General features: G+C 45.9%; 1 protein-coding gene and 1 long non-coding RNA gene across 3 annotated transcripts in view; one reads left to right on the top strand and one right to left on the bottom strand.

The window, feature by feature from the left end:
• The first annotated feature begins 9229 nt into the window (after positions 1-9229).
• Positions 9230-14739, top strand: LOC130684598 (uncharacterized). The gene is made up of 2 exons (XR_008998931.1): positions 9230-9401; positions 13881-14739. It is a non-coding gene; the product is annotated as an uncharacterized LOC130684598 (long non-coding RNA).
• A 229-nt stretch (positions 14740-14968) lies between these two features.
• Positions 14969-24291, bottom strand: part of HK1 (hexokinase 1) — a 64057-nt gene continuing 54734 nt past the window's right edge. For both annotated transcript variants that reach the window (XM_036924009.2, XM_057505933.1), the window contains 4 exons: positions 23207-23390; positions 21249-21404; positions 18193-18426; positions 14969-16744 (listed from right to left, as the gene is read on the bottom strand). In XM_036924009.2, the coding sequence (XP_036779904.2) occupies positions 16600-16744; positions 18193-18426; positions 21249-21404; positions 23207-23390 (719 nt within the window). In that variant the 3' untranslated portion in view covers positions 14969-16599. The remainder of the gene's footprint in view (positions 16745-18192; positions 18427-21248; positions 21405-23206; positions 23391-24291) is intronic.

The raw sequence follows: 24291 nt of genomic DNA, 5'->3' as shown, positions 1-24291 counted from the left end.
GTGTACACCGGTTCTGCTGGGTGCTCTGTGTCCCAGCCCAGGATGATAAAGCCCCATCAGAGGATTTTTAAATATTACTCCTCCATTTTATAAAGGCTTTCTAGTTGGAGGGTAAATGTGAACCATTTTGCATAGGGCAAAGTTTTTAACTTTTTCTGTTATTATTTATGATAACGTACATTTGTTCTCAATCACCAGATCTATAATGATACAAAGAAGAAGTCACCAAAGGACTTTTATCATTAGAATCTGTTCTAAATCAGGTTTTGATTCTCCATTTCAACCCCACAGTGCTTCAAAATTTGGTACTTTCCCTCTCTGAAGCCAGCACAGAATCCACTTTCTTTCTCCAACACCTCAACCTTCCTTCCCCAGTCCCTCCCCTGCTTCCTGCCTTTCCTTCATCCTCTTTCTCTCTCTCCTTTCTCTTATCCTGTCCTTTTTCCCACCTTTTTCTTCCCCCTTATTGGTCTCAAACATCTATTAATCTCTTATATGGCCAACGCTGAGCACATGATAGAGACACAAAACAAGTAAGATGTGATCACTGACTTTGAATTATACACAATCCAGAAAAATGGTTTCAAACATTTTTGGACTGGGTCCATAGTAAGAAACCCATTTTACCTTGCAGTCTGGTACACAGACACACATGTGTTGGTCTGCCAGGGCTGCTGTAACAAAGTATCACAAACGGAGTGACCTAAAACAGCAGAAATCTGTTGTTTTATGGTTCTGTAGGCTAAATCCAAGAATCAAGGGGTTGGCAGGTGGCCGTCCTCCCTCTGAAACCTGTAGGCGAATCCTTCCTCGCCTTTGCCTGGCTTCTCGTGCATCCCTGTTAATCCTTGACCTTCCCTGACATGCAGTTGCAGCATTTCCACCTCTACCAGGTCATCGCTTGGCACTTCCCCCCTCGGGTGTCTTCTCTCACTGTGCCTCTTCCCTTTCCGTAAAGGATGCCAGCATTGGATTAGGGCTCACCCTACTTCAGTTGACCTCATTTTAACTAATTACATCTACAATGAGCCCATTTCAAATAAGGCCACATCATATACTAGGAATTAGGATTTCAACATTTTTTTTTTGATTGGGGAGGACACTATTCAACCCATAGCAATACACAAACACACATACACAGTGAAACAATAGTTTCATGAATTAGTATTCATTTTTTTTATGATGTGATATTTTCTCTCCTACTTTATTACAGAAAATTTTTGTTTTGACCCACTGCATTTTTGCATTTCAATTTCGATTTCACAACCCACTAACAGGTACAAGCCCAGTTGGAAAAAGACTGTTTTAAGAAAGAGAGAGAAGCATGGACATGGATACTTACAACATAGTATCATAGGTGCTAGTAGAAGAATCCATAACATGAATATACTAGTATGGGGAAAATTTATGAAAGTAATGAAAATCTGCATAAGGAGGTAACCTGGGTAGAGCTGTAAAGGAAAAGTATGAATCACCAGTGGTGGAGATGGTTTGGTGAGAGATGAAGAAAGGTGTGTAGGGATGAGTAACCTTTGGAGGACAGATAAGCAGGAGTTCCTGGAAACAGTGCGGCCAGTTTATAAAAGGTCTTCTGTACACTGCTAAGGAATTTGGCTTTTGTTCTGTAACAATGGGGAATAGTGGACAATAATAACGGTAGTTAAGAATATGGCTGAAATTTATTTGGACTTAAGTCCCATTGTGATCTTGAATAAGCCACTTTTTCTTTGCTTTGGTTCTCTGACATATAACTGGGAATGAAAATACCACCTGCCTCATTGAGCTGTTGTAGGAGTAAATGAGTTATTGTTGCATGACAAGAATTGTGTCTGGCCCATAGTAAGCCCACGATAAGGTTTAGTTATTGTTTTGTAGTTATTGAATGCTTTTAAATGAGGAGTAAAACAGGTGAACAAGTGTTTCTGGATAGTTTGAAGATCACTGCAGGCAAATCTGTAAGAGACTAAAGCCATTGAATGGAAAGTTAAAATAGTTAACCAGTCCTACAAAGAACAACAGTGCCAAAGTCCACTCCTCACAAACATTTGATTCCACTCCCTTCCTGTCCAGGTTCATTGGAATGATTAGTTGCGCAGGTGTCTTCTAGATATAACTCAACAAGTCTCTTTCCTTCTAGACAGTTCTATTGACAAGAGTAAGTTCTTCATTATTTTCATAGTTTAAATCCCAAAGTGAGGGCATTGTCTTTCTATTTTACAGAGATCTTTACAAGAAAAGGCTTTGGGAAAATGCAAATACACTTGGAGTGTCCAAAACAACAATAATAAACACCAATCACCAAAAAAAGAGAAGACACCCCAAAACCAAAAAACACCTTCTGGGGTAAAGAAAGCAAGTTTAAAATTGACAGATGAAAATGATCTGCTATAATTTTTATGTCACTCTATTTTGTATAATATGTTTCTTATAATAAAACATTACAGAATGTTTAGCTAAGTCTTTGATCAAAGTCAAAGAAAAATAAGACATTTTATCACCATTTGGGATTAATGAAGATTTAGATTCAGAGGTTTATTGTAATTCGACTTTTTCTTTTGTTTAAACCACCTTCACTTTGTCTCTAGCCACCCTGTGGCTCTGACGTTGTAAGAACAGAAAATCCTAAGGTCGCATTAGTACCTGTAACTGCAGATGCACTGCGTGTGGTGAATGTATCTGAGCAGAAATCTGTGTCTCAATCCCACCCAGGGGCAGCTGCCTTCAAACTGAGCCAAAATCCGAGCCAGCCAAACGATCCACAGCGAAAAATAAGTATCAAAGGGAAAGGCAGAGGAAACCCCCCGGGAACTCTGGTCAGCCTAACAGCGCCAGGGGGCCCGTGTAGGCGAGCGGGCGAGCAGCCCAGCGCGGTCACAGCCGTGGACACAAGTCCGCCCCGCAGCAAGGCCTCCGGGTCCCAACCCACAGCATGAAGCGCGCAATCCCGCTGCGCGGCCTGGAAGGTCCCCTTTGTCCTTTACCCTTTGGGGGTCTCCCGTCTACAGGGCTGGGCCACGCATTGGCTCAGCAGTAGAGATTCCACAAATGACTGTGTTTTGCTGTTGTTTAAGGTGGCCCTGTGGATCACAGCAGTGAGGGTCACCTGCAGATTCTTTTCCTGGCTCAAGCTCTGAAAGAATTTTCCTTTCAGAACTTAAAAAATAAGGTCAGAGAATGCACCAGGCAAGATGAAGATTTTGTAGACATCGCCCCTGGCAGACAGAAAAGGACTAGTACCTATAAACAGACCCTGTGAGGGCCTTTCTTAGTCCAGCTAAGTGGATGTGGGGTGGAGGGAACCTGGGGTCCAGATTTTCATTTTATATAATACAACTGCTTAAAAATGCAACTTCTGTAAGTAACAACTGTTGATTTGTTAACTTTTGTCCTAGACAAACAAGCATAGAAGGAATAATCGTTAAAATTTCCTCTTTTAAGTGCTTGCAAAAGAATACCTACTCCTGTTCAGTTATTTAAACTTTTCAAAGGTTTTGTAAACTCAGCTTTCACTCTTCTAGATATTCATGGATTCTTAGTTGCCTGTAAGACCATTGCCTATAGGAACTATGTACAATATTACCTACAAGCTATTAGTCACAGATATTGTCAATACATTTTTCTGATTTATACAGAAAACAAATAGGAGAAGGCAAAAAGATTTCAGGCTCTTGTATTAAAAAACATCTTTCATTCTATCACAAAATCATACATATTAATTACTGAAATTTTATAAAATACTGAAAAGCAAAGGAAAGATAGCTTAATGGCCACCATACCCTATTGTCCTGAGATAATGTAATTTGTCCAAATGTAATTTGTATATTCTTTGGGGGTAGCAGCCACACATTACTTATTTCTGAATCTTCTCCAGAGCTCAACTCAGAGCCTCATATAGATGAGGGCATTGGTTTCTCCCTTGATTGAGCATGTGTGACATCGGTGGGACAGAAAATAAGTGTATAAACAGAATGTGTGTCCTGGGCTCCACCTCAGACCTATTGATCTAGATGTTTTGAATGGTAGCCTAGATGACAGTATTACAAGGAAATTCCACAGGGGTTCTCCCAGGGTTGCAAAGTAATGGATTCAGTACTCAAAAACAGCTTTTAAATCAATTTAAATATTTTTGTTGCAATACTAAAACAAATTTAAAAAAGGGGTAGACAAACAGTACATCATGATCTTTTCCCCCAGCTGCTGAATTTGCTTACATTCCATAAAGCCTCAAGGCAGCAGGGAGTTACCATGCATGTTTGAAAATTAGTGTTTCACATCTTAAGAGCTTAGCCTCAATCTTTTTGAACAAAGCACAGCCAATAATTGTACTTAATGACTTCATTCCTAGCTTTCTGAGTTTGGCTATCCTATGTACCACTTACTCTACCACCCAAGCGCAAGCTTCAAATATGATTACATGTTTGGAGTTCTTGGCTGAATCATGCTCCAAACACTTGGGACCTCTCTTTTGGTTTCTTCTGTTTTCGTTTCCCATTTAATTCTCTTTGGTTTTGGTTTTGGCCTCTCTCAGTGTCTTCTGAGTTGAAATCTTCTCTCTTGCCTTGGCCAGGGGGGAAAAAATCACTCCAAAGCTATGTTATAATCACATCTATTTTGCTATTACTTATGTATCAGTGGGTTGACAAGGGTTTGGCTGTTGGTTTTTCTACTGATTTCTCTTGGGATCTCACGCAGTCAGACAGCAGCTGCGGCCAGGAAGTCCAAAATGGTGCCGCTCACATTCCCATGCGGTGGTGTGGATGAGTGGAAGCCTACGGTCAGCTGGGACTTTGGGATGGCCAACTTGCATCTCTCTCCATGCAGTTTCTTGGCCCCTCTGCCTCTACGTGGTCTCTCTAGGTTATTTCTCCTTGTGGTTTCTTCAGAAGACTAGCCAGACTTACTACATATCATCTCAATGCTCAGAAGAGCATAAAAGCAAAAAAGCCTTAAGGTTCAGCTCCAGAATAGCTAAGCTGATTGGGTGAGTTCCACTACCTTCTCTTTCGGCTGACCAGTCCTTTCTTTGGCTTCATATAGACTGCCAGTAAACACTGCTAGGGTATTGTTTGGTTACTGTATTCGTAGCTCTGTAACTTCTATTTGGTATTTTCTTATATTTTCCATCTCTTTTTTGATGTTCTCACTGTGTTCATCCACTCTTCTCCTCAGTTCGTTGAGCATCTCTATGACTATTACTTTGAACTCTTTATAGATAAATTCTGTATCTCCATTTCATTAAGGTTTTTTTTTCCCCCTGAGGTTTTATCTTGTACACTCATTTAGAATATGTTCCTCTGTTTCTTCATTTTGCTTGACTCTCTGTGTTGGTTTCTATATAGTAGATGATACAGCCATGTTCCCCAGACTTGAAGGAGTGGCTTTGTGTAGGAGATGAACTTGTCATTCATCTCTGCCTCTTCTCTTTGCTGTCTCTTGATTCTTTGTGCCTGTCCAAGAAGTCTGTCATACTTTTAATAGCTTCCAGTGGTTGAGATGTGCCAAAACCTGTCAGTGTCCCAGATGGGAGGATCTCAGCACCTAGATTCAGGCTATGTAGAAGCCAGACCTTCAGGATCAGTTTTTGAAAATATGTAAACATATACCATCCTATGGGACCATGTGCATAAGCCCTGTTGGCCACCAGAGCCAGTTTATCTGGAGGTTTCCCCTAGGTGGCAGTTGCAGAAATTGGGGCTCCAGATGAGTGTATAAACTCTTTTCAGTGTGATATTGGCAAGTTGAAGCAAGGCAGAAGTGAATGCCAAGATGGCATCCACAGCCTACATTTCTTGAGAGCAATTCCCTTTACCACTAAATGTGCACCAACCTAATGCCCGTCCCTCATACTAAAGTTCCAGGCCAAGCAAGGGCCCTTCTTCACAGAAAACTAGGGATTGTACCTCAGTTTGTTACCTATTCAGTGCCCTGGGCATGGTAGCTTGCCAAAAATGATCTCACTGATTGCAACAGTCTCATGTGAGCAAGAAATGCAAGCCCCGCTGACACCTGGGCCAGATGATCAAGGGGCATCCCCTCGGTGGCAGCTGCAAAAACTGAGGTGCTAAATTGAACATAAAAACCAGGTCACCAGACACTGACTTTCTGTAATGTGGCAGAGAGTGAATGTGACAGAAGGTGAATACAGAGAGAGCACCCACCCTCCGATGTCGCTGGAAAGGATTAGTCAGTTCAAGATGTGTGTTTGCAGAAAGACTGAGCTCCTGGGTTTGTTGAGTCTAGCTGTGCTCTAGGAGTCAAGTCATTTAAGAGCTCTTTCTCTGGAACCCGTGAGTCTAAGCCCCACTGGTCATCAGAACAAGGCAATGTAGAGGTGGCCTCAGGCAGCAGTTGTAAAAACTGGGGTATCAGACAGGAGTATGAGCTCCTTTGTGGGTGGTGCTGATTATTTCAGTCCCAGAAGACCAGGAACACAAGTTCCCCAGCCCTCAAAAGCCAGGTGATCAAGTGGCATCCTCTTAGGCAGCAGCTACAAAAATTAGGGCACAGGGCATATGCAAAAGCCCCCTTCTGAGAGAGCATGTTCTGGAGCATGGCAAAGGGAGACTGTAAGATGGTGCCTGCCAGTCTTTGTCTTCAGAGAGTGCTCAGCAGGATCCTAGATGTGTATGTTAAATTTCATGTCTGCTCCTGAGGCCACTGTTTTAGTATAAGCAGGCAAGCTTCCTTCACTTAAAGTCTGGGCATGACTGGCTGCCTCTGAGCTGGGCCCTAGGGTGGGGAGTCCAAGCACATTTGCCCTTTAAAAGCTGCTTCTCAGATTATTACAGTCTTTTGGGTCTTGGGATGGGATCCACTTGGATTTTCAAAGTTAAGTGTTTTGGAGGCTCATCTCTTCAGTGTATGTCCGGGGAATATTCAAACATTCAAAGCCAAGTTCCTACTGACCTTTTGAGGTTTAACTGATTAACTGATTAACTCTTGAGTCTTTTTTTGGCTTTCTAGCTTTAACTGGTTAACTGAGTCCTTTCTAGTGCGCTTTACTGACCTTACTCTTTTTCCACCTGCTCATATCTATTTTCCTGCCTAACGGAAGTAATTACTTTCAAGGTGTACTGGTAATGTAATGCCTATACATATTGAGAGCATCATCTTTGGGCCAAAAAATGTCTCCTAATATGTCATGGAACGGTCCTCAGAAGTGTGCTTCTGAACAGAAGGGACTAAAAACTGTCATGCTGAGTTGGTTTGCAGGGGCTCAGAGTCATTTTGTCTATCACCACTTAAAGAATGATCTCACTGGGCAAACTGAGAGCAGCTTCTTAGGTCTTTTAGCATAATTTCTTAATTGTTTTTCAGGAGGAAGCTTGGGTATTTTGAGGAGGAAGCATGGGAGGAAGGATAGATGGCTCAACTTGGAAGGAGTTTAAATAAGTTTCAGAAACAAATTACAGATTAAAATGATGGAACAGGAGAAGTTGTGCTCAGCTCTCGGCCTCTTCTCTCTGATTACTATCGAGCTTCAGCAAAGCCCTTTTGTACTCAGAGAAGCCCTTTCCTACTCACACAGCCCCTTCCCTTATGAGAACTTGCTCTCAGACAGCTACCTATAAAATTTCCCTTATGCTTAAGTGTAGTTGACTAGCAGTCATAAGGGCAAATACAAATTATAAATAAGAGGCTTAATTCTCCCTGTTGAAAATAAGGAAAGACACCTCACTTCCCTTTTCCTAGGATATTTATATTAGAAACCTTGTAATTTTGTAAATTAATTCTCCATCTCTTTGAAATATATGTAAATATTTTTAAAAGCTAAATAAGCCTCTTGCAAGGCCTGTCTTTCTCAAAGACGTGAGAACCATTACTTTCTAATGTAATTAAGGAAGATAGCATCACACTTTACAAACAGTAAAAGAGCCATTCCTAGGAATTTCTCTGACATGCAAGTCTGACATTACTGCCCTTTTAAATTTAAATATTTTCATTAAGTAACAAAAGAAACACATTAAAGAATAACACATATTCCTTGAGCAGCTCAGATACCTTTTACTAGGCCCCTTCTCAGCTTCCTCAGACAATCTTTCCTGAGTTTTGGTGCTACACAGAGTATACTGTAGTTCCCCTAGCTATTGGACACACTATCAATTAGGTTTGTGTGCCCCTGGAAACAGGGCCATGTCTTACTCATCTCTGTCCCTGAAAATTCTGGGTACATCAACAGGCTCATAACAGTTGTTTATTAAATACTTAGACGAGCAAATAAATACATGGAGACTCTCAATGTCCAAGATATAAACACAGTGGGGAATACATAGATGATAAAAAAATAGCTAACAGTCCTTGAGTTCTTACATAATTAACCTTGAAAAATCCTGACTCATAGGAGATAAATATCAAATAACTTTACTGTGTCCCACTTTCTCTTTTAAAATCCTCTCTGTTGGGATTTCTTCACCTATCCATGTCTTTCCTGGCTATGATCTGATAAGAAAAAGTCCTGAGTTATAATCAACACCTCCATTTCCATAGAGTATAAACTTTATATACATACCTTAGAGTGTAAACTTTGAACTTGTTTTAGCATTGAGACTTCGACTCCCAAGCTCAGGTCTAACAAAAAGGGGAACACAGTCAGGAGGTGGGGGGGGGGGGGCAGATTCTTTTAACACACGTGGGATTTTACCTACTTGTGGTTTTCTTTGTGTGGAACCACATGCCCTTGGACTGAGTTTCCTCTGGTCTTACATAACTTAATAAGGGGCAATTCAGTTGATTCAGTTGTTGAGGCAGAAGACTTCATCCTTGACACCTGGCTTCTATGCCCTACCGCCAATTATTCAGCAAGTCCTTTAAAATGCCCCCACCTGTGGCTATTTCCCGCTAACCCCACCCTAGGCCGCTTCACGACCATCTTCTGTTTGAACTGTTGAACTAGTTATGTTCTCTCAGCTGCTTACACCCTCCACTCCTAAGGATACTTTCCACATAATACCCAGAGGGATCCTTTAACATGCCAAATGGTATCATTTCATTCTCTTAAACTCCCGAAGATTTCCCATCGCTCCTAGTCATGGATGCTGAGACCAGCTGATTGGAGAAGAAAGTGTACAAACGCGTCCTGTGACTATTTTTGCAGATAAATGTGTCCGCAGAAAGGGATTCGGCCGCTCTTGTTTCGGGACGTAACCCCTAGGTGGCACTACGACACCGCGCAAATTTCCACCGCGGTTGTGCTTTCCTCCCCGCGCACACAGCGCGGTTTCACGCTGAGCCCCTTCCTTCGTCAGGCTGGGCGAAAATGGATAGAATTTCCTGCTTTTCCTCTCCTCCTCTTGTTCTATTTTTTAAAGCAACAAATTATAGTTTAAAAGAAAAAAAATGGAATGATTTTGAAGGTGCAGGATTCTGTCGGAGGAAACAGTTTGAAATGTCTGTTTGAGAAGGTAAGAGTAACGAGGACCCCGGCGCAGGAGGCTGGGGTCGGGGAGCGGGAAGCCCTCGCTCCCAGGGGCCCGGGCTCCCTCCAGCGCTGGTGAGCGCCCCCAGGGGTTGCCTAACTAGAGGCGTTGCCATCTGAGCGCCGTCCAAAAGTTTCATCCAAATTCGTCACTTCTGGAAAATGCCTTCTTTCTTCCGAGGCCCAACTTTTGCAAATGAAGAAATTAGCAGGCTGTCCAAAGGTGGTCGGAGGCGAGGTGAGGAGTGGCGGTGACCTTGACGGCGTTAGGGAGCCTGCTCTCTGACCCTGGGCTGAGGGGAGACTGAGCCTGCGCGCAGGAGGGGTGGCGGGCGGGTCCATTCAGGCCCTTGGGGCCACGGGCTACAGGGTGGGGCCGGGACGCTCCTGGGGCGGACGCCCAGCTGGGAGGAGCCGGCCACCCCGGGGTCCCGGGGCCCAGCCAGGCCGGGTGCGGCGCGCCCTGCGGCTGCTGACGCCTCGCCCCGAGGGGACCCGGCGGGTCGGCCCGGAAAGCGTGTCCCGCCCCGCGACCCTCGCCGCGCAGGCCCGCGAAGACCCCCGGGTCGCACATGGCACACGTGCCTGGTCCAGCCTCCCGCGGACCTTCAGGTGGGGTCGCGGTGGCTTTGGCACGTTTAGGGCGGCGGACCCCAGAGCTGTTGGTCGTTTCCTGGAAATCTGGGTGGAGATAGTCACCACAGCCGCCAGCTGGGGCTCTTCAGCCCTTGTTTCTTGCGGCTCCTAGCATTTCCTCTGGGTAGTGCGGGCTGCAGGATTGGCGGGACCCAGAGAAAAATTAAATCTGAGCCCCTTGTGTAAAAATATAAGAATTTCAAGATTGTGATAGCAAAGCACTAAATCGGGCTGATCCTTCCAAGTGCAGAGCCCTGTGTGACTGCTCAGGATGCGCCTACAAAGCCCGTGACGCCAGCCCTGCCTCTGGGCACCCTCTTTCCCCGCAGACTTGATCCGGTGTGCGTTTAGCTTCGACTCTCCTACTTTCTTAAGCTTTAGGGGGCACCGATTGGTATTGTATGTGGGACCTGCAAGGGAGGGACTCTCAACATGTAAAAAGAGCTGTAACTTTGTAGATAACTATGCTCCTAACTCCCCTTTTCATTCACATTAATGTCTGCCTTGATGTATTTCAAAGGAACTTGCTCAAAATAGAGAGTTTTTGAAACCCAGGAACAGACGCTTTCTGGGTTGTTCTAAAACACGCTTGCAAGGAGGAAAATCCTGTTTTTCTAAGGGCTCGGGAGGACACAGATGAACTCAGACATCAGGAAAGAGAGGCTTTGAGCCTGCATGAAAGCGATTCTGTTTTGATGACAATGTGCAGGTATTTGGCTCTTTTTAACGCAAAGCAAAGATGGCAAGTTTCCAAAATGGTTTTGTTTTTGTGATCCGAAGTCTTCCAAATTATTTTTCTTCTCCCTTTTGAATGAAATTCCCTTAATTTTATAAATTAAATCAGCTGACTTACTATTCTTTCCTTCCAAATGGCTACGTATACATTATCATTGGTACAATTTTTAGTAATCATACCACCCTTACACAAGAGATTTAACCCTTACAGCATCCCTATGAGTAGACCTTCAACTGGCCATTTTCCAAAGGAAGACTGGTAGCCCAGAAATATAAAGTGAATGACCACCACTAGGAATAAGTGGGTTGTGAGGCTGGATTCTCAGGTTCATGCAGACCCTCCGTTTCCCATCCATTCCTGCTCACTATGCCATAGTGCCTTTGCAACAGATAGTCTCTTGCTAGAGTATATACAAGTTAGGGGTTAATCCTAGCTAGAACCTCTGTTCTTTGTAGCCAGAGATAGTTTCCTGATAGATTAAAATAGAATTCAGCCAGCATTACCTTCCCCTTGAGAACATTCAGTTAGTGGGCAAAGAATGAGGTACTTCTGGCCTCATTTCCAGAACACTTTCCCACAGAGGAGCCCACCTGGAACAATGCCACGAATATGCCCAACTGTGCCCTCCCCTATCAGCCAACCTCCATTAAATATATACTGTCCTTTCGGTGTAAATATAAATGGATTTGTCCCAGTATTTTATCACTGACCATTTAAGTTTGGCATCATTTCTTGGTATTTCAGAGGTATGGCTCCAATAAGTAAGAGCTATAAAATACCTAACATGAAAGACTTTAAATTCATCCATTTATTTCATTCACAAATATTTATTAACCTCATATCATGTTCCCTAGTTATTGGGGTTATAAAAGTAAACAACAGACAACATCACTGCTCTCATGCAGTTACATTCTAGTGAGGAATATGGAAGATAAACAGTTAATAAATATATACATCAGATAGTTTTCAGTAAGGGCAATGAAGAAAAATAAGGGATAGAAAGGATATAGAAAGTCATAGGAGCTAGGTGTCATTTTAGGTGAGGTGTTTCAACTGAGAGACAGAGAGAGGCAGGACAGCAGAGAGAGAGAGAGAGAGAGAGAGAGGAAGAAAGAAGCCCGGTAAAGGAGGGAGGGACTGACTCTGTCCTGACATTTTTTTAGAGCTTCCTACAACCAGGAAGAACAAAGGATTTTTCTTGGGTGGGGTGAACAGCTGAGACCCCAGCAGTACAAAGCACTCAACTGGAGGCCTGGAGCCAAGACAGGAGGGGGGGCAGGCTGCTCCCTTGTGAAGAACTCCCTGCATTTCCTGACCTTGAGGGACTTTCTGGGCAGCTGGGAAGTGACCTTGGCTGAGAGGCCAGCAGGGAAGGGGCCAAGATCTCACTCTTCCCACAGACACGGTCTGGGTCTTGAAGCCCTTTTACTCCTGTGGAAGTAGAGCCCCAGTGTGGAGCTGGCCTTTGCTCTGGGGCACTTGGAGGGGTGGGAGGTGGTGAGCCAGGCAGGAACCCCAGTATCCAGGAGTCCTGCTGACAGAGCAGGCTGTTGAGCCTCAGGAAACCCTGAAGGTACAGCAGGTAAGAGCAGGTGAGAGGTGGAAGTTGATTCCTGGCCTCAACAAGGCAGTGACATAGTTAAGGCTGGCCTTAATCTGGGCCTCTTTGTTCAAGCCTTTTATCACCGCCCTGCCCACATGTCCAGGACACTTCTAACACCATTAGGGTCTTCATTGCTCAGACATCCCACCCACCTGGGGCAGGCCAGAAGGAGCTGAGAGAACTGAGTTTGTTTGGGGTTCTTTTTTTTTTTTTTAATGGGTGCTAGAACCCTCCATTGTCTCCTCAGAGGCAAGTAGATAATAGAGGAAGGTGTTATCTCCATTTTACAGATGAGGAAACAGTCTTGGGAGACTCTCCTAAATTCGTACAGCAAGTAATGGAGCCAGGTATCATCTCCAAGGCCCATAATCTTACCCCCACACATTTCTCCTGTATGCTGCTTGAGAACTTGGAGACAGGGACTGTCACCGCGGGGAGGGGCCCCCAGCCCTCCGTGTCTGGGCATTGGTCACTCTCCTGCTATGCAACAACACAGCCCCTAGGGCTCTGAACAACACCCCAGAGCTCTTTAAGCTCCTGAAATGACTTCTGAATCATTCAGTATTTGATGACACCAGCTGAAACACAGGGCCGGTGATGCCAGCAGGAGTCTTCATTCAGGAAATGTTCACCAAGTGTTCTTTCTCTCTCTCTGCTGTCACCCAGGGTCCCATTCTTTTCTGCTCCTCTCTGATAGGCCAGCATTCTTTCTGCCAGCCCCTTTCCTCCACTCATTGTCTGTTTTTTCTTATCTCTAGTTTACAAGTGGACCCTTGGTGCTACCATGGGGAGAGCTGTTAATTTTTTAAGCAAATGTGCCACCAAAACATAGTAGTTCCATGTGTGTATTCTTTCAGAGCAGTCCCGTTGGGAGAGCATCCTCATTCTGCCTAACATTACCAAAGCCAACATTTTTTTATTCCTCTTTGAATACTTCTTTAGAAGCCAACTAACAAGTAAAACAGGAAAATCTGTTGTCTTAAAACTGTACTTGGTTTCTTTTTATTTGTTGTAACAAGTGGTCTAATTCAATTTAATCACCCGCTTCAATCACTAGATTTAGCTCGATTATTTCTGGCTGTTTCCAAAAAAATGAATCCACTGAAGAATGTGTCTCTTCAGAGATCCTGAGCAATGGTAGACTCTTAGGGGTGAGGCAGTGACTTTCCTCTGAAGGGGAGATTGGCTCCTGAAGGTTAGGACAGCCAGACAGCAGTTCCTGTAACTGTCCCCCTCTCCTGCTGGCTCAAGGTGACCCTCCGTCCCGGAGGTTTCACTCTGGATTCTGGCTTTCCATTGTTGCCCATGCATCACACCAACTGAGGAGGGTGACACTGAGCTAACGCACAATCCAACCTCCCCATGAAGGTCAACAGCTGTTGCACTAAAGACTTTGTTCATGGCTGGGGATGCGGTGCTGCTGGTGGGCAGGCTGGGGCTCCCCAAGCTGAGGTGCCCACTGAACCCTGAATCCTTGTGCTTGGCTGCAGAGCAAGACATAGCTCCCTTCGAGAAGTAGCCAGCTGAGACCAGATCTGAAAGTTTGGCCCACACCTCACCCTTCAGTACATCAATGGGAAACAAGATGAGCCAGGAACTCTACAGTGGAAGCGGACTCTAAATGACCCAGGCACCCCTCTCAGACAATGCTTCAGGGGGTCCAAGAAGAGTCAGAGAAGACAGTGCGAGCCAACACTTACGTAATCCAAGAATTGCAAGCTCAAATTCCTTCCTGGAGTGTACAAAATGAGTAAATTGGATCCAGTGCAAGAGAAAAACTGCAAACGTGATGATATAAGGCAACTGATTTCCACTGTTGGGGTAATAGGGAATAGTAGGGACTGTGGCAAACTGGAGGGCATAGGCATCCAAAGGGGACAACAGCTGATGAGCTCTGGGCAAATGTTGCCACATAGTAATGGGAGCCCATTGCTGCCAGATCTTCTAAATCTTTCAAGAGAAGCTGGGAATCCAAATTTGTGAGATTTACAGACTTGTTTAATTTGGCTCACATTTTTATAAATATTGGGTAAACACAAACACCTGTGGGCAACACCAAACCAAGACACTGATTCACTAGCTGGCTGAAGACACAGGACGGTCTCACTTTGCAAAGCCCATCACCTGTAAGTCAATCCATGGCTTTTATGCCTCAGCATCTAGGAACTCAGATCTGGTTCAGTGTAGATGGCGGTTGACTCAAAAGTAGCCTCAGCTGTGTTGCCTCATACACGTCACTCAGACCCTCAGCCTCTTCCTCTCCCAAAGGCCAAAGTACCTCAGAGGAATGCTGTATGATGGAATAATGCCTATAAACTAGCAGGCCAATAAAAGAGATTAAGTGCTTAATAAATAGCAGCCATGATCTTTATTACTACCATGGCAGCCACTTTACGTGAATGCCTTCTGCAAGTCGGCACACAGCTCTCAACCTCAGTTCTACAGCGAGGTGGAGGCAGGCAGAGGACACCAACTCCAAGAAAGCTCCAGGCCTGGCCCAGTTCATCTCAGCCTCTCCCTGCTTGCTGACTCACACCCCACACCCCAGTGCTCCAGAAAAACCACATAACACTAGAAATGCACATCCAGAAGAGTTTATTTAATGTTATCTGTGTTCTTCACAAAGATCACTGTGCCATAGGCACTGGCAATGCCAACTTAAGGGCCTCTGGTCTCACCAAACCAAGTGAGCATGCAGTCAGCCCCAAGGGGAGCCGTAGTCATGGGGTGGAGACGCATGTGGCACCTCAGCCACAGGGTACCACCACGTGGACTGATGTGGGATCCATCAGTGGGCTGCAGGGGGCAATCCAACATGGCAGTCATGGTGTAGCTGAGCACGAGGCAGATGTACCGTAGGATGAAAGGGTCAGATAAGGGCCAATTTCTACACAAGGGGTTAATTTAAGGTGGGATTTGGGGGCACCAGTCCTGCTACCGGAGCTGCCACAAGGCTTCGTCTGTATCAGGGCTGGGAGTCTAGTCCACCTGTTGCCTTGGAGATAGCAGAGAGCATGGTGAAGGGCAGCATCTGCTTGGGGATGGCAAGCAGAGGGCCAATGGTGCACTGTCTTCTCGTTACACCCAGACAGCCCCTGAAAGCCAAGACGACTTTTTCTCTGTTACAGCTACAGTGCGGAGGCCAGGCTATGGGTAGAGAGAAGCGTTCCATCCCTATACCTTCTTAAAGGTGAGGGGTGGAGGCTACAGGAGCCTGTGACCAGGGTAGGACCCAGCATTAAGGGCAGGGAGCCAGCAGGGCAGGTTCTGGGAGACAAGGGGAGAGGCTACCTCTGTGACACTTTGCAGAGAGAGCAGAGACGGCCTCATGCCTAAAACAGGCAGGGGGCTGAAGAACACAGCCTTCATTTCAAGCTCCTTCAATCTGGACAGCCACAAAACCTCCAGGGTCTGGCTGTTATGGACCCCCCAGATGTTCTCCCCGCTCCCCAGCCATTGAAAGCATCACTCAGGTCTTTGAACTGGTACAAAGTTTACTAGGTCGTACAACATGGCTCACAAAAGCGATGGGACATTGCAGTGAGGGCAGTTTGTTGGTGGGTTCCTTTTACCCAGAGACAAGACACTTACCCGCAGGACTGCCCACCCTTTCCCCACCCTCACCCCAGGACAGACAGGATGCAAGACTGTTACAGTGCAGCTATGTTCAGTTCCACAGATGCACAATTCAGTGGCACTGACATATCCCGCTGGATCCTCGGGACGCCAGAGAGCAGTGGGTGCTGGGATGGGGAAGCAGCTACCGCGCCCCCGGGAGGAGCCCTGGCAGTGTCTGCTGGTGATAATACATTTCACACGGAGGATGTCCCCAAGGACGGGCTGCAGAGGCCTCTAAGGCCTTCAGATGGTATGACTTTTCATCTCGGGCCAATAAATAACTGCTGGACAAATGCATAAATTAGAAATGAACACCACTAAACTTCACACATGGGGAATGTACAACCAGGCTGAAATTAAATCATGCAGAGAGGCAGGGCGGATGAGGGCGATCCGGAGGTGAGAGATATTATCAACAGCACACACTCTATTTTGTACCCTATGCTATGTGCCATTAGGTGGCTTGTTTCCCCCCCCGCAGCAGTGAGGGGCTCTGGCTCCGGCGTCTCCCAGCACAACGCGCTGGGGAGAACAGGAGTGCCACTTGAAGAGAGAAGTTCTGGAAGGGCAGCAGGCTGGGGTCCAGGACTCTTAGCTGCTCGGTTCTTCTCGGAGCCGCACACCCACCGCCGTGATGAGGGCAGCCCCCTTGCCACTGCCATCTTCCGACAGGAGGAAGGACACTTTACACTTTGGGGACAGTTCCTTCACAGTTTGGCACATGATTCTGGAGAAGCTGAAAGAGACAGAAAACGGGGACAGGTAAGTAGCGGAAGATGAGACGAGACGCTGGACCTCATCAGGAAGGAGGGCAAACAGGACAGGGGTGCTGCTCAGAAGCAGCAGCAACTCACTGAGAACGGCTGGGAGGAAAGTGGACTCACAGCCAATCAGATTCATAAGCAGGTTGTCAGCAAAGAGGCACAACTGAGAATCCCCAAACAAGCTGCTCTGTGCAGCTTATAAGGGCCGGAGCATGAAGAGCACACTCAGACACACCCATTCTCAAAGCAGGATTCCCCCAGCCCCACCCCTTCCCATGAAGGATAATCTCTAAATGAGGTCACTCTAGGTTCTTGCATTTTGTGCTGAAAATAAGACAGGGCCAGGCTGAGGGAATACTGACCGCCTCTAAGGAACACCTACTTGGGGCCCTCAATTCATTACATTTCCAGGCCTGCCAGTGGCTGTTATCCCGAGGAAGGTGAGACTTGCAGAGATGAAGCAAGCAGTGAAGCACAGCTTCTGAACGATGGTGCCAGGATTAAATCTAAGCATGTATGTGTATGGCTTCAAAGCCCAGGTCTAAACCACGACTGTGTGCTGCCTCAGGTAGAGGATAGCTACTAAGGTCCAGAGACAGAGGTGGATGAGGAGCGAGGAAGAGGGCTCTATCCCAAGTCGTGGCCATGCCCAAAGCAGGGAATGCCTACACTGAGTTGGGCAAGGCTGCTTTGAAGTAGGGTGACGTTATGACTAGGTTTAAGTGGGATGACCCAGGGTAATTATTAGTAGCACTCTCTCCTCTGGCTAAAGTACACCAGTTCAGACAGTAAATAATATGGTCACTCTATTCCTCAGAGCTACACTTTGGGATAAGCACTGGGTCAACGAGCACATGCAGCCATATATCCTTCTCCGGAATGGGTGCCAGACACTTGACCGAAAGGACGCCGCTCCCCACCCCTTCCCTGCTACAAAGCCCAGGGTCAAATCTTCTCCTTTCCAAGCCTCTTAAAAACTGATTTAGCAAGTGAAAAATCAATGGGCCCTCCTCCCCAAGTCCTTCACTCCGTCTCCCACTTACCAAAAGCGGCCTCCTGCCAGCCTGCAGCTAACCAGGCTGGTGGGTAAACCCAGGCCCACCCTCACCTCCCTTTCTGCTCCCCACCTGGACTCTGCCTGACCTAAGAGGGACCCAGGAGGGGCAGGGTGGGTCATGCCATGTCACTAGTTAAAGGATGTGGGAGCTGGTCAAGTGAAGCCACTTCTCTACCTCCCCAAGGACCCCAGTTAAACTTGACAGCAGCTCATTACCCAGTCGCAGACAAGCCCCACTCTCTGACCGCACAGCCTTTGGGAGGCTGTGTCCCAGTGCAGAATTTCCCACGATCATGTCCCATAACCATCAAGGGAACTCAGCAGCCCAGGAAGCTCTGCCCACCCACCGGAAGCCCCACTCACTGCGGATGTAGCTTGTAGAGTGTTCCATCCACCCCCACAGTCACGCTGAGATGGTCCAGCCCCCTGTTCTCGCGGATCTTATCCACCACAGCAGCCACACCGGCGCCACACATCTGTGCCGCCCTCCTGGACACCACCCCGCACACCATCTTGACAAGGATACTGTCGTCACAGGTGCTGTTCAGGCCCAGCTGCTGGAGGATGGCCCGGACCTGGAGCAGCGCTAATCGGTCACTGTGGCAGACGAAAACCAAGAAGCTGGATGAGGTGGGATCCATGAGAACAGCCTGGAAGCTGACCCCGCAGGATGGGCCCCAAATCACTGTACTTACCTGGGTTGTGGGGGGTTTTCCCTTCAAAATAACATTTATTTGTATCTTTTTAAAAAGTATTACATGTTAAATTGTTGAAAACTTGCCAAATCCAGAAAAATGAAAATTGGAAAATTAAAAGTATCCACAATCCCAACACCAGGGAAAATGCTATTAATATATTTATATATTTCTTTCCCATTTCTTTTCTTAAACATCACCAAAGAAAATCTTTGTAATTTTGATGTGCCAAATGGGCTCATCCTTCTTAGGTGGTTTTCTTTCTTGCTTTTTCCCTGTTTCATACATCTGAGCAATTTCCCACATTCTTATCTGAGATGAGGATTAGAAAAGGCTGCCATAGTATTCATTCTGGGGACACATCGTAGTTTATTTAGCCAGTTTAGAGAAATTTGTTTGTAATTTCCTGCTATTATGAAGTAACATTCTGGTGAAGTTTCCTATTCAGAAAGCTTTGTGTGCAAATGATTTTTCCCTTAGGACACATGTCTGGATCAAAGGACTTCTGATACATATTTCCAAGTGCCTTTCAGAAGTTATGTCAAGTCACTGTCTCCCCAGCTGAGTTTGCCCATACTTATACCCAGTGGAAAGGGTCTCTTCAAAACCTTTGACACTTTGGTAAGAATGGTATCACACTGTGGTTTAATCTGCAATCTTCTCTATTCCTGAGACGACCTTTGTTTTTCATTTGTTTATTGACCATATGAACTACTATTATGTCAAGACTTTTGTTCTCCTGGGATATTTGGCTGTTCTTGCTAAACTGAAAGAGATGACAATGACTGATGATGATAATGACAGTGATAAGAACACTTTTTTGAGGACTTAGTATGGGATAGGTGCTTTACATACATGACCTCATTTCCTCCTCCTAACAACCAATGGATATATGCAGGATCACGCCCTTTTAAAGATGAGGAAACTGGCTGGGAGACTGAATTCAAACTCAAAGCACACAGCCAGTGGGACTGAGCAGGTCTCAATACCAGACCTGCCAGTGCTCTCACGCACTGTGCAAGGGTGCATCCTGTCATATACAATGCAAATGTTTTCCTTACTTTGATTCTCACTTTTTAGGTTTGATGACTGATTTTTTTTTTAACTTACAGAAGCTATGTATAGCTAAGTTTGGCAATTTTTTCTTTATGATTTCTTTCTTCACAATTATGCTTAAAAAGACCTTTCCTACCAAGTCACACGCATCAGGATGGCTCTATTAAAAATAGAGAAAATAATAAGTGTTGGTGAAGATGTGGACAAGTTGGACCGTCATGTATACTGTTGGTGGGAATGCAAAGTGGTGCAGCCACTGCAGAAAATGGTATGGTAGTTTCTTAAAAAAGTAAAAATAAAATCATTGTATGATCTAGTAATTCCACTTCTGGATATATACCCAAAAGAATTGAAAGCAGGGACTTGACTGTGTGTTTGTATACCCATGTTCACAGCAGCATTATTCACAATAGCCAAAAGGTCGAGGCAACCTGAGTGGCCATGGACAGATGAATAGATGAACTAAATGTGCACATACATACTACAGAATATTATTCTGTCTTTAAACGAAATTCTGACATGTGCTACAACATGGATGAGCCTTGAAGACATTATGCTAAGTGAAATAAGCCAGAGACGGAAAGGACAAATACTGTATGATTCCGCTTACATGAGGTACCTAGAGTAGTCACATTCATAGGGACAGAAAGTAGGCAGGTAGTTGCTGGGGCTCGGGGAGGGACAAATGGGGCATTGGTGTTTAACTAATACGGTGTTTCAGTTTAGGAAGATGAAGAAATTTTGGAGATAGATGATCGCGATGACTGTATAACGATGTGAAAGAATTTAATGTCACTGAACTATATGCTTCAAAATGGCTGCAACGGTAAATGTTACATGTATTTTACCACAATCAAAAATGTTATGAAAAATATTCACTGATACTTTCTTCTCATTGTTTTATGGCTCCTTTTTTCCCCCCCATTTAGCTCTTGGACGAATTTAGAATAAGAAAGAAGACTGGAACTTGTTTCCTAGTCACTAGTGAGCACCCAGCACCATTTGCAGACAGCGCCCCTCTCCCCCGTGGCTGTGAAATGCTACCATTGATGTGCTCAGGTCTTCCAGGGCCACCGTTTAGGGGCCTTCTGGATGCCATCTACTCCACTGCTTCGGTTCTGGTGGGCAGTGAGTTTCCCGTGCAGGTCACAGAATCAGGCATGGGGGAGAGCAGTGAGCAGGCGCCAGCAGAGCCGCTGTTACCTTTGCTATTATGACCATTCTAAAAATAAGGTGGCTTTTGCACAACTGCTCTTGCTTTTGCAGAGCATGTTCTACCCTCTCTCACAGCTCACCATGGAAAAGGCCAAGGCAGACACAGTGTTCACTCCACATGAGAGAAACAGGAGGCAGACAGAAGCACTCTGCTGTGAGGCACACACACGGGGTGACCGAGCTACACAATCGCAGGCTGCCTCTCAGATGAAATGAGGGTGGGCAAGGCCAGTGGTTCTTGGCTCCAATGGACTCAGTGCCCCTTCAATACAAATGTCCTAATGCACCTTTTCTCCTACTTACACACATAATTTCAAGCAAATCAATATAATGCCCCAACATAAAGGATGAGTAAAAAGAAAATGACTTATAACAAAATTATGTAACTTCACTATTCAACTGCTCAGGGCCTACTACTCCAGGTCCACCTCCAACAAACCCCTCCCCGCTCACCTCTCGATCTGAGAGAGATACTTGGTCTGAAAGATGCCCCGAGTCTTCAGTGTCTCAGAGATCTGCCCGCGGAAGAGGAATCCCTTTTTGGTGAAGTCGATCAATATGTTGCGGACAATTTCACCCAGGTACATACCACTGATCATCTTCTCAAACCTAAAACAGGAGGAACAGGCTAGAGCATCTAACTGACACCTTCAGGCTCCCAGTAACCCTGGGCTTCTTACCCTGAAGCCATCCCCAATCTACATGCCCAGTCCTGTGCTCCCAGCAGAGGCAGAAAGTAAACCAGGAAGGACTGGAGGATTCTCAACCCTCCCTTGGACGAGAAACAAAACCAGCAGCACTAACGTCTAAGTGCTACACCGTCTCCCTCCTCACCGCCTTCCTCCATTGTCTGGTGAAATCCCACACTACGTCTCAGCTCAAACATTTCTTCTCCGAGAGGCCTGTCCTCCTCCCCCAGACCAGGCTATTTCTGCCCATCTCAGGCTCTCACACACCCTCCCCTCTCCTGCACCTGGGTCCACTGCCTCTCGTCATCCCTGCAGCAAAAGCCTTGAGACCACACACTGCCTGGCTCACAGTCATTGCTCAGTGAGTATTTGCAGAATAAGCAACTGATTGAGCTGAGTCTTCAAAGGATAAGAAGAAACAAGAAGAAAGTTCCTATGAGGTTTTTGGAAGGTTTTGCAGAAGCCCGGAGTACTGGTCAAGCACCCAGAAGAGTGAGAAAGCCACACAGACTGCAGGATTCAGGCGGCATCTGTACTCCTGAGGGCAACCTGTTCTTGGGGCTTCTAACTCCTGCCCTGTGCATGCTCAAGGGCCTCATGAAATGATGAACGACATCAGCGCTTCCACAGCACACATCCAATCCCAGTGTCCTCAAGCTGGGGAGTGCCCACTGGAATTTGGAGACTCCAGATTTCAGGTGGTCCTCAGTAAAAACACGGAATAGCGCTATTATTGCCAATTCCTACCCAGTCTTTATTCCATCAAGGAGACCATCTCAGTTTGGTGCTAATATGGCTTTAACCCTTCCCTTATCATCACTGGGGGTTTTGCTCTACAACCTTGGTAGGCAACAGTAGCTAGAATTGAATGCTGCTCTCTGCCATATTCATTTTATGGTTACCAGTTATTTATGCTAATACTGGTTTTCCCTTTTTTTCTCCCTCATTAAATTTAAGTAAGGAATATAAGCTGATTTAAAACCATTAAGTAAGCATAGACGGTATATGGAAAAGGCAAAAGTCTTGAGGGTGGCTGGAGAACAGCTCTGTTCTACCCCAGCCCTTCTCTCTGCTCCTGGGGAAAAGCTGGGACCAACCCACACTGGCTATGGCAGCGGATGGCCTGACCCATGTCAGGCAGAGTCCCTGAGACCCGAGCTGCAAAGCTCCAACCAGCCACTGGGTGGTTCCAGAGGCCAGCTGTGGGAAGCATGAGTGGACCTGGGCCTCACCTCACCCCTGCCCAGACCCCCACCCCACCCCTATTCCCACCTACACTGGCCATGTCCTAATTTCCCTTGTCCTTTGACAATTGCAGGTCAAGTGTGTTGTATTTCCACTAAAAACAAAAACCTGCTGACCAAGGGGCTTCTATTAGTATGATGGAGAGCATGGGGGAGGTGAGACTGTTCCAAGATGAACATGGTCCCTGAGGGAAGTGGTGTGGCCACTCCACTCTGTCCTCTATGCAGAGAGAGCACCTGGATGGGTTGATGGACTCGGGCCCCCCTGTAGCACGTAGGATGCCCATCCCCCACTCCTCCCCTTATTCTGCTCTCCTTGGGCCCAAACCCCAGGTCAGGAGAGAACCTGAGGGACCAGTCTCCCAAGCCTCTGTCCAAACCCCATCCCTGCTAGAAACTTCTTCCACTGTAACAGGCAGGATGCAGGCACACACCCTGCCCATCCTGACTCCTTACGTGTCTCCTCCACAAGAATTACCTTTGTTTCCCAGGGTTCAGTGAATACTCATCCACCAGTCTGTCATAGTTTGTTCTGATATCGTCTAGGCACCCATTGTCCCCGAAGGCCCCCCACTCCATGTTGATGCACATTCGTCCCTCATTTCCCTCCACCATCTCGACGTTCCTCATCTCTTCCATGTAGCAGGCATTGCTGCCGGTCCCTGAAACACACAGGGGGAGGACTGAGTGGCCGTGCTGTCGTGCTGGGGGCGGGGGGATCCTGGAACCAGGCCGAGGGCCTGAGATTCCAGACATGGGGTATATTTTTGAGATGAAGAAAATAATAGCTTTGCTTTCCTAACATTTTCCAGGAAAGTCTATAAATATAAAAGGAAAGTCAGATTATTAAACCACCAGATTGCACTTAATTAACTTGCTTCATATGAAGACATCAATATGGAGAGCCTATGTGTTTACCTGTCCAGGCAGGGCTCTACTTACTTTAATAGGAGACACTCTTACAATGAATGGATGTATCCTCAATGACATTAGTTTAGGCAATATTCAGACTGGAAATTTCTGAATAATTTCTGGTTCTGGGGCTTTTGTTTCTTACTGTCTTTTCCAAAGCTTGCTTTCTTCCCCCAGCCCCACCTTGCCTTCCGTGTATGAATGGAAGGCATTCTCTCTATATATACATACATGCAGACACATATATACATAGCTGTACACACACACACACATATTATACTGAGGAGTTGTCTACTATTATACCATGGATGTCCATTTATTTTATCAAAGATGGTCATGGACTATGTCTACTCAAAAAACTTTACTCTGTGTCCCAGAATGAAGCCCACAGGAAGGCCAGTGTCCTGAGCATTTCAAGAGTGCCTTTCTAAAGCAATGGTTTCTCACTGTTGTGGTATCACAGACCTCTGAAAATATCATGATTCTCCTGAGAAAAGGAACATTTCCCTGAGTGTACCCACCCAATCTGAGGGTTCCCAGGGGCTCAAAAGCCTGATTTTCACCCCTCAACTCCCCAGCACGGGGCTACTTAAACAAATATTTTAATCAATGCCAAAATCACTTGGGGGGCCCTGCGAGATGCAGGTTCTG

Source organism: Manis pentadactyla, chromosome 8 (genome assembly GCF_030020395.1).
Source record: "Manis pentadactyla isolate mManPen7 chromosome 8, mManPen7.hap1, whole genome shotgun sequence".
In the NCBI taxonomy this organism is placed as follows: domain Eukaryota; kingdom Metazoa; phylum Chordata; class Mammalia; order Pholidota; family Manidae; genus Manis; species Manis pentadactyla.
This window is presented reverse-complemented; position numbering and strand designations above follow the sequence as displayed.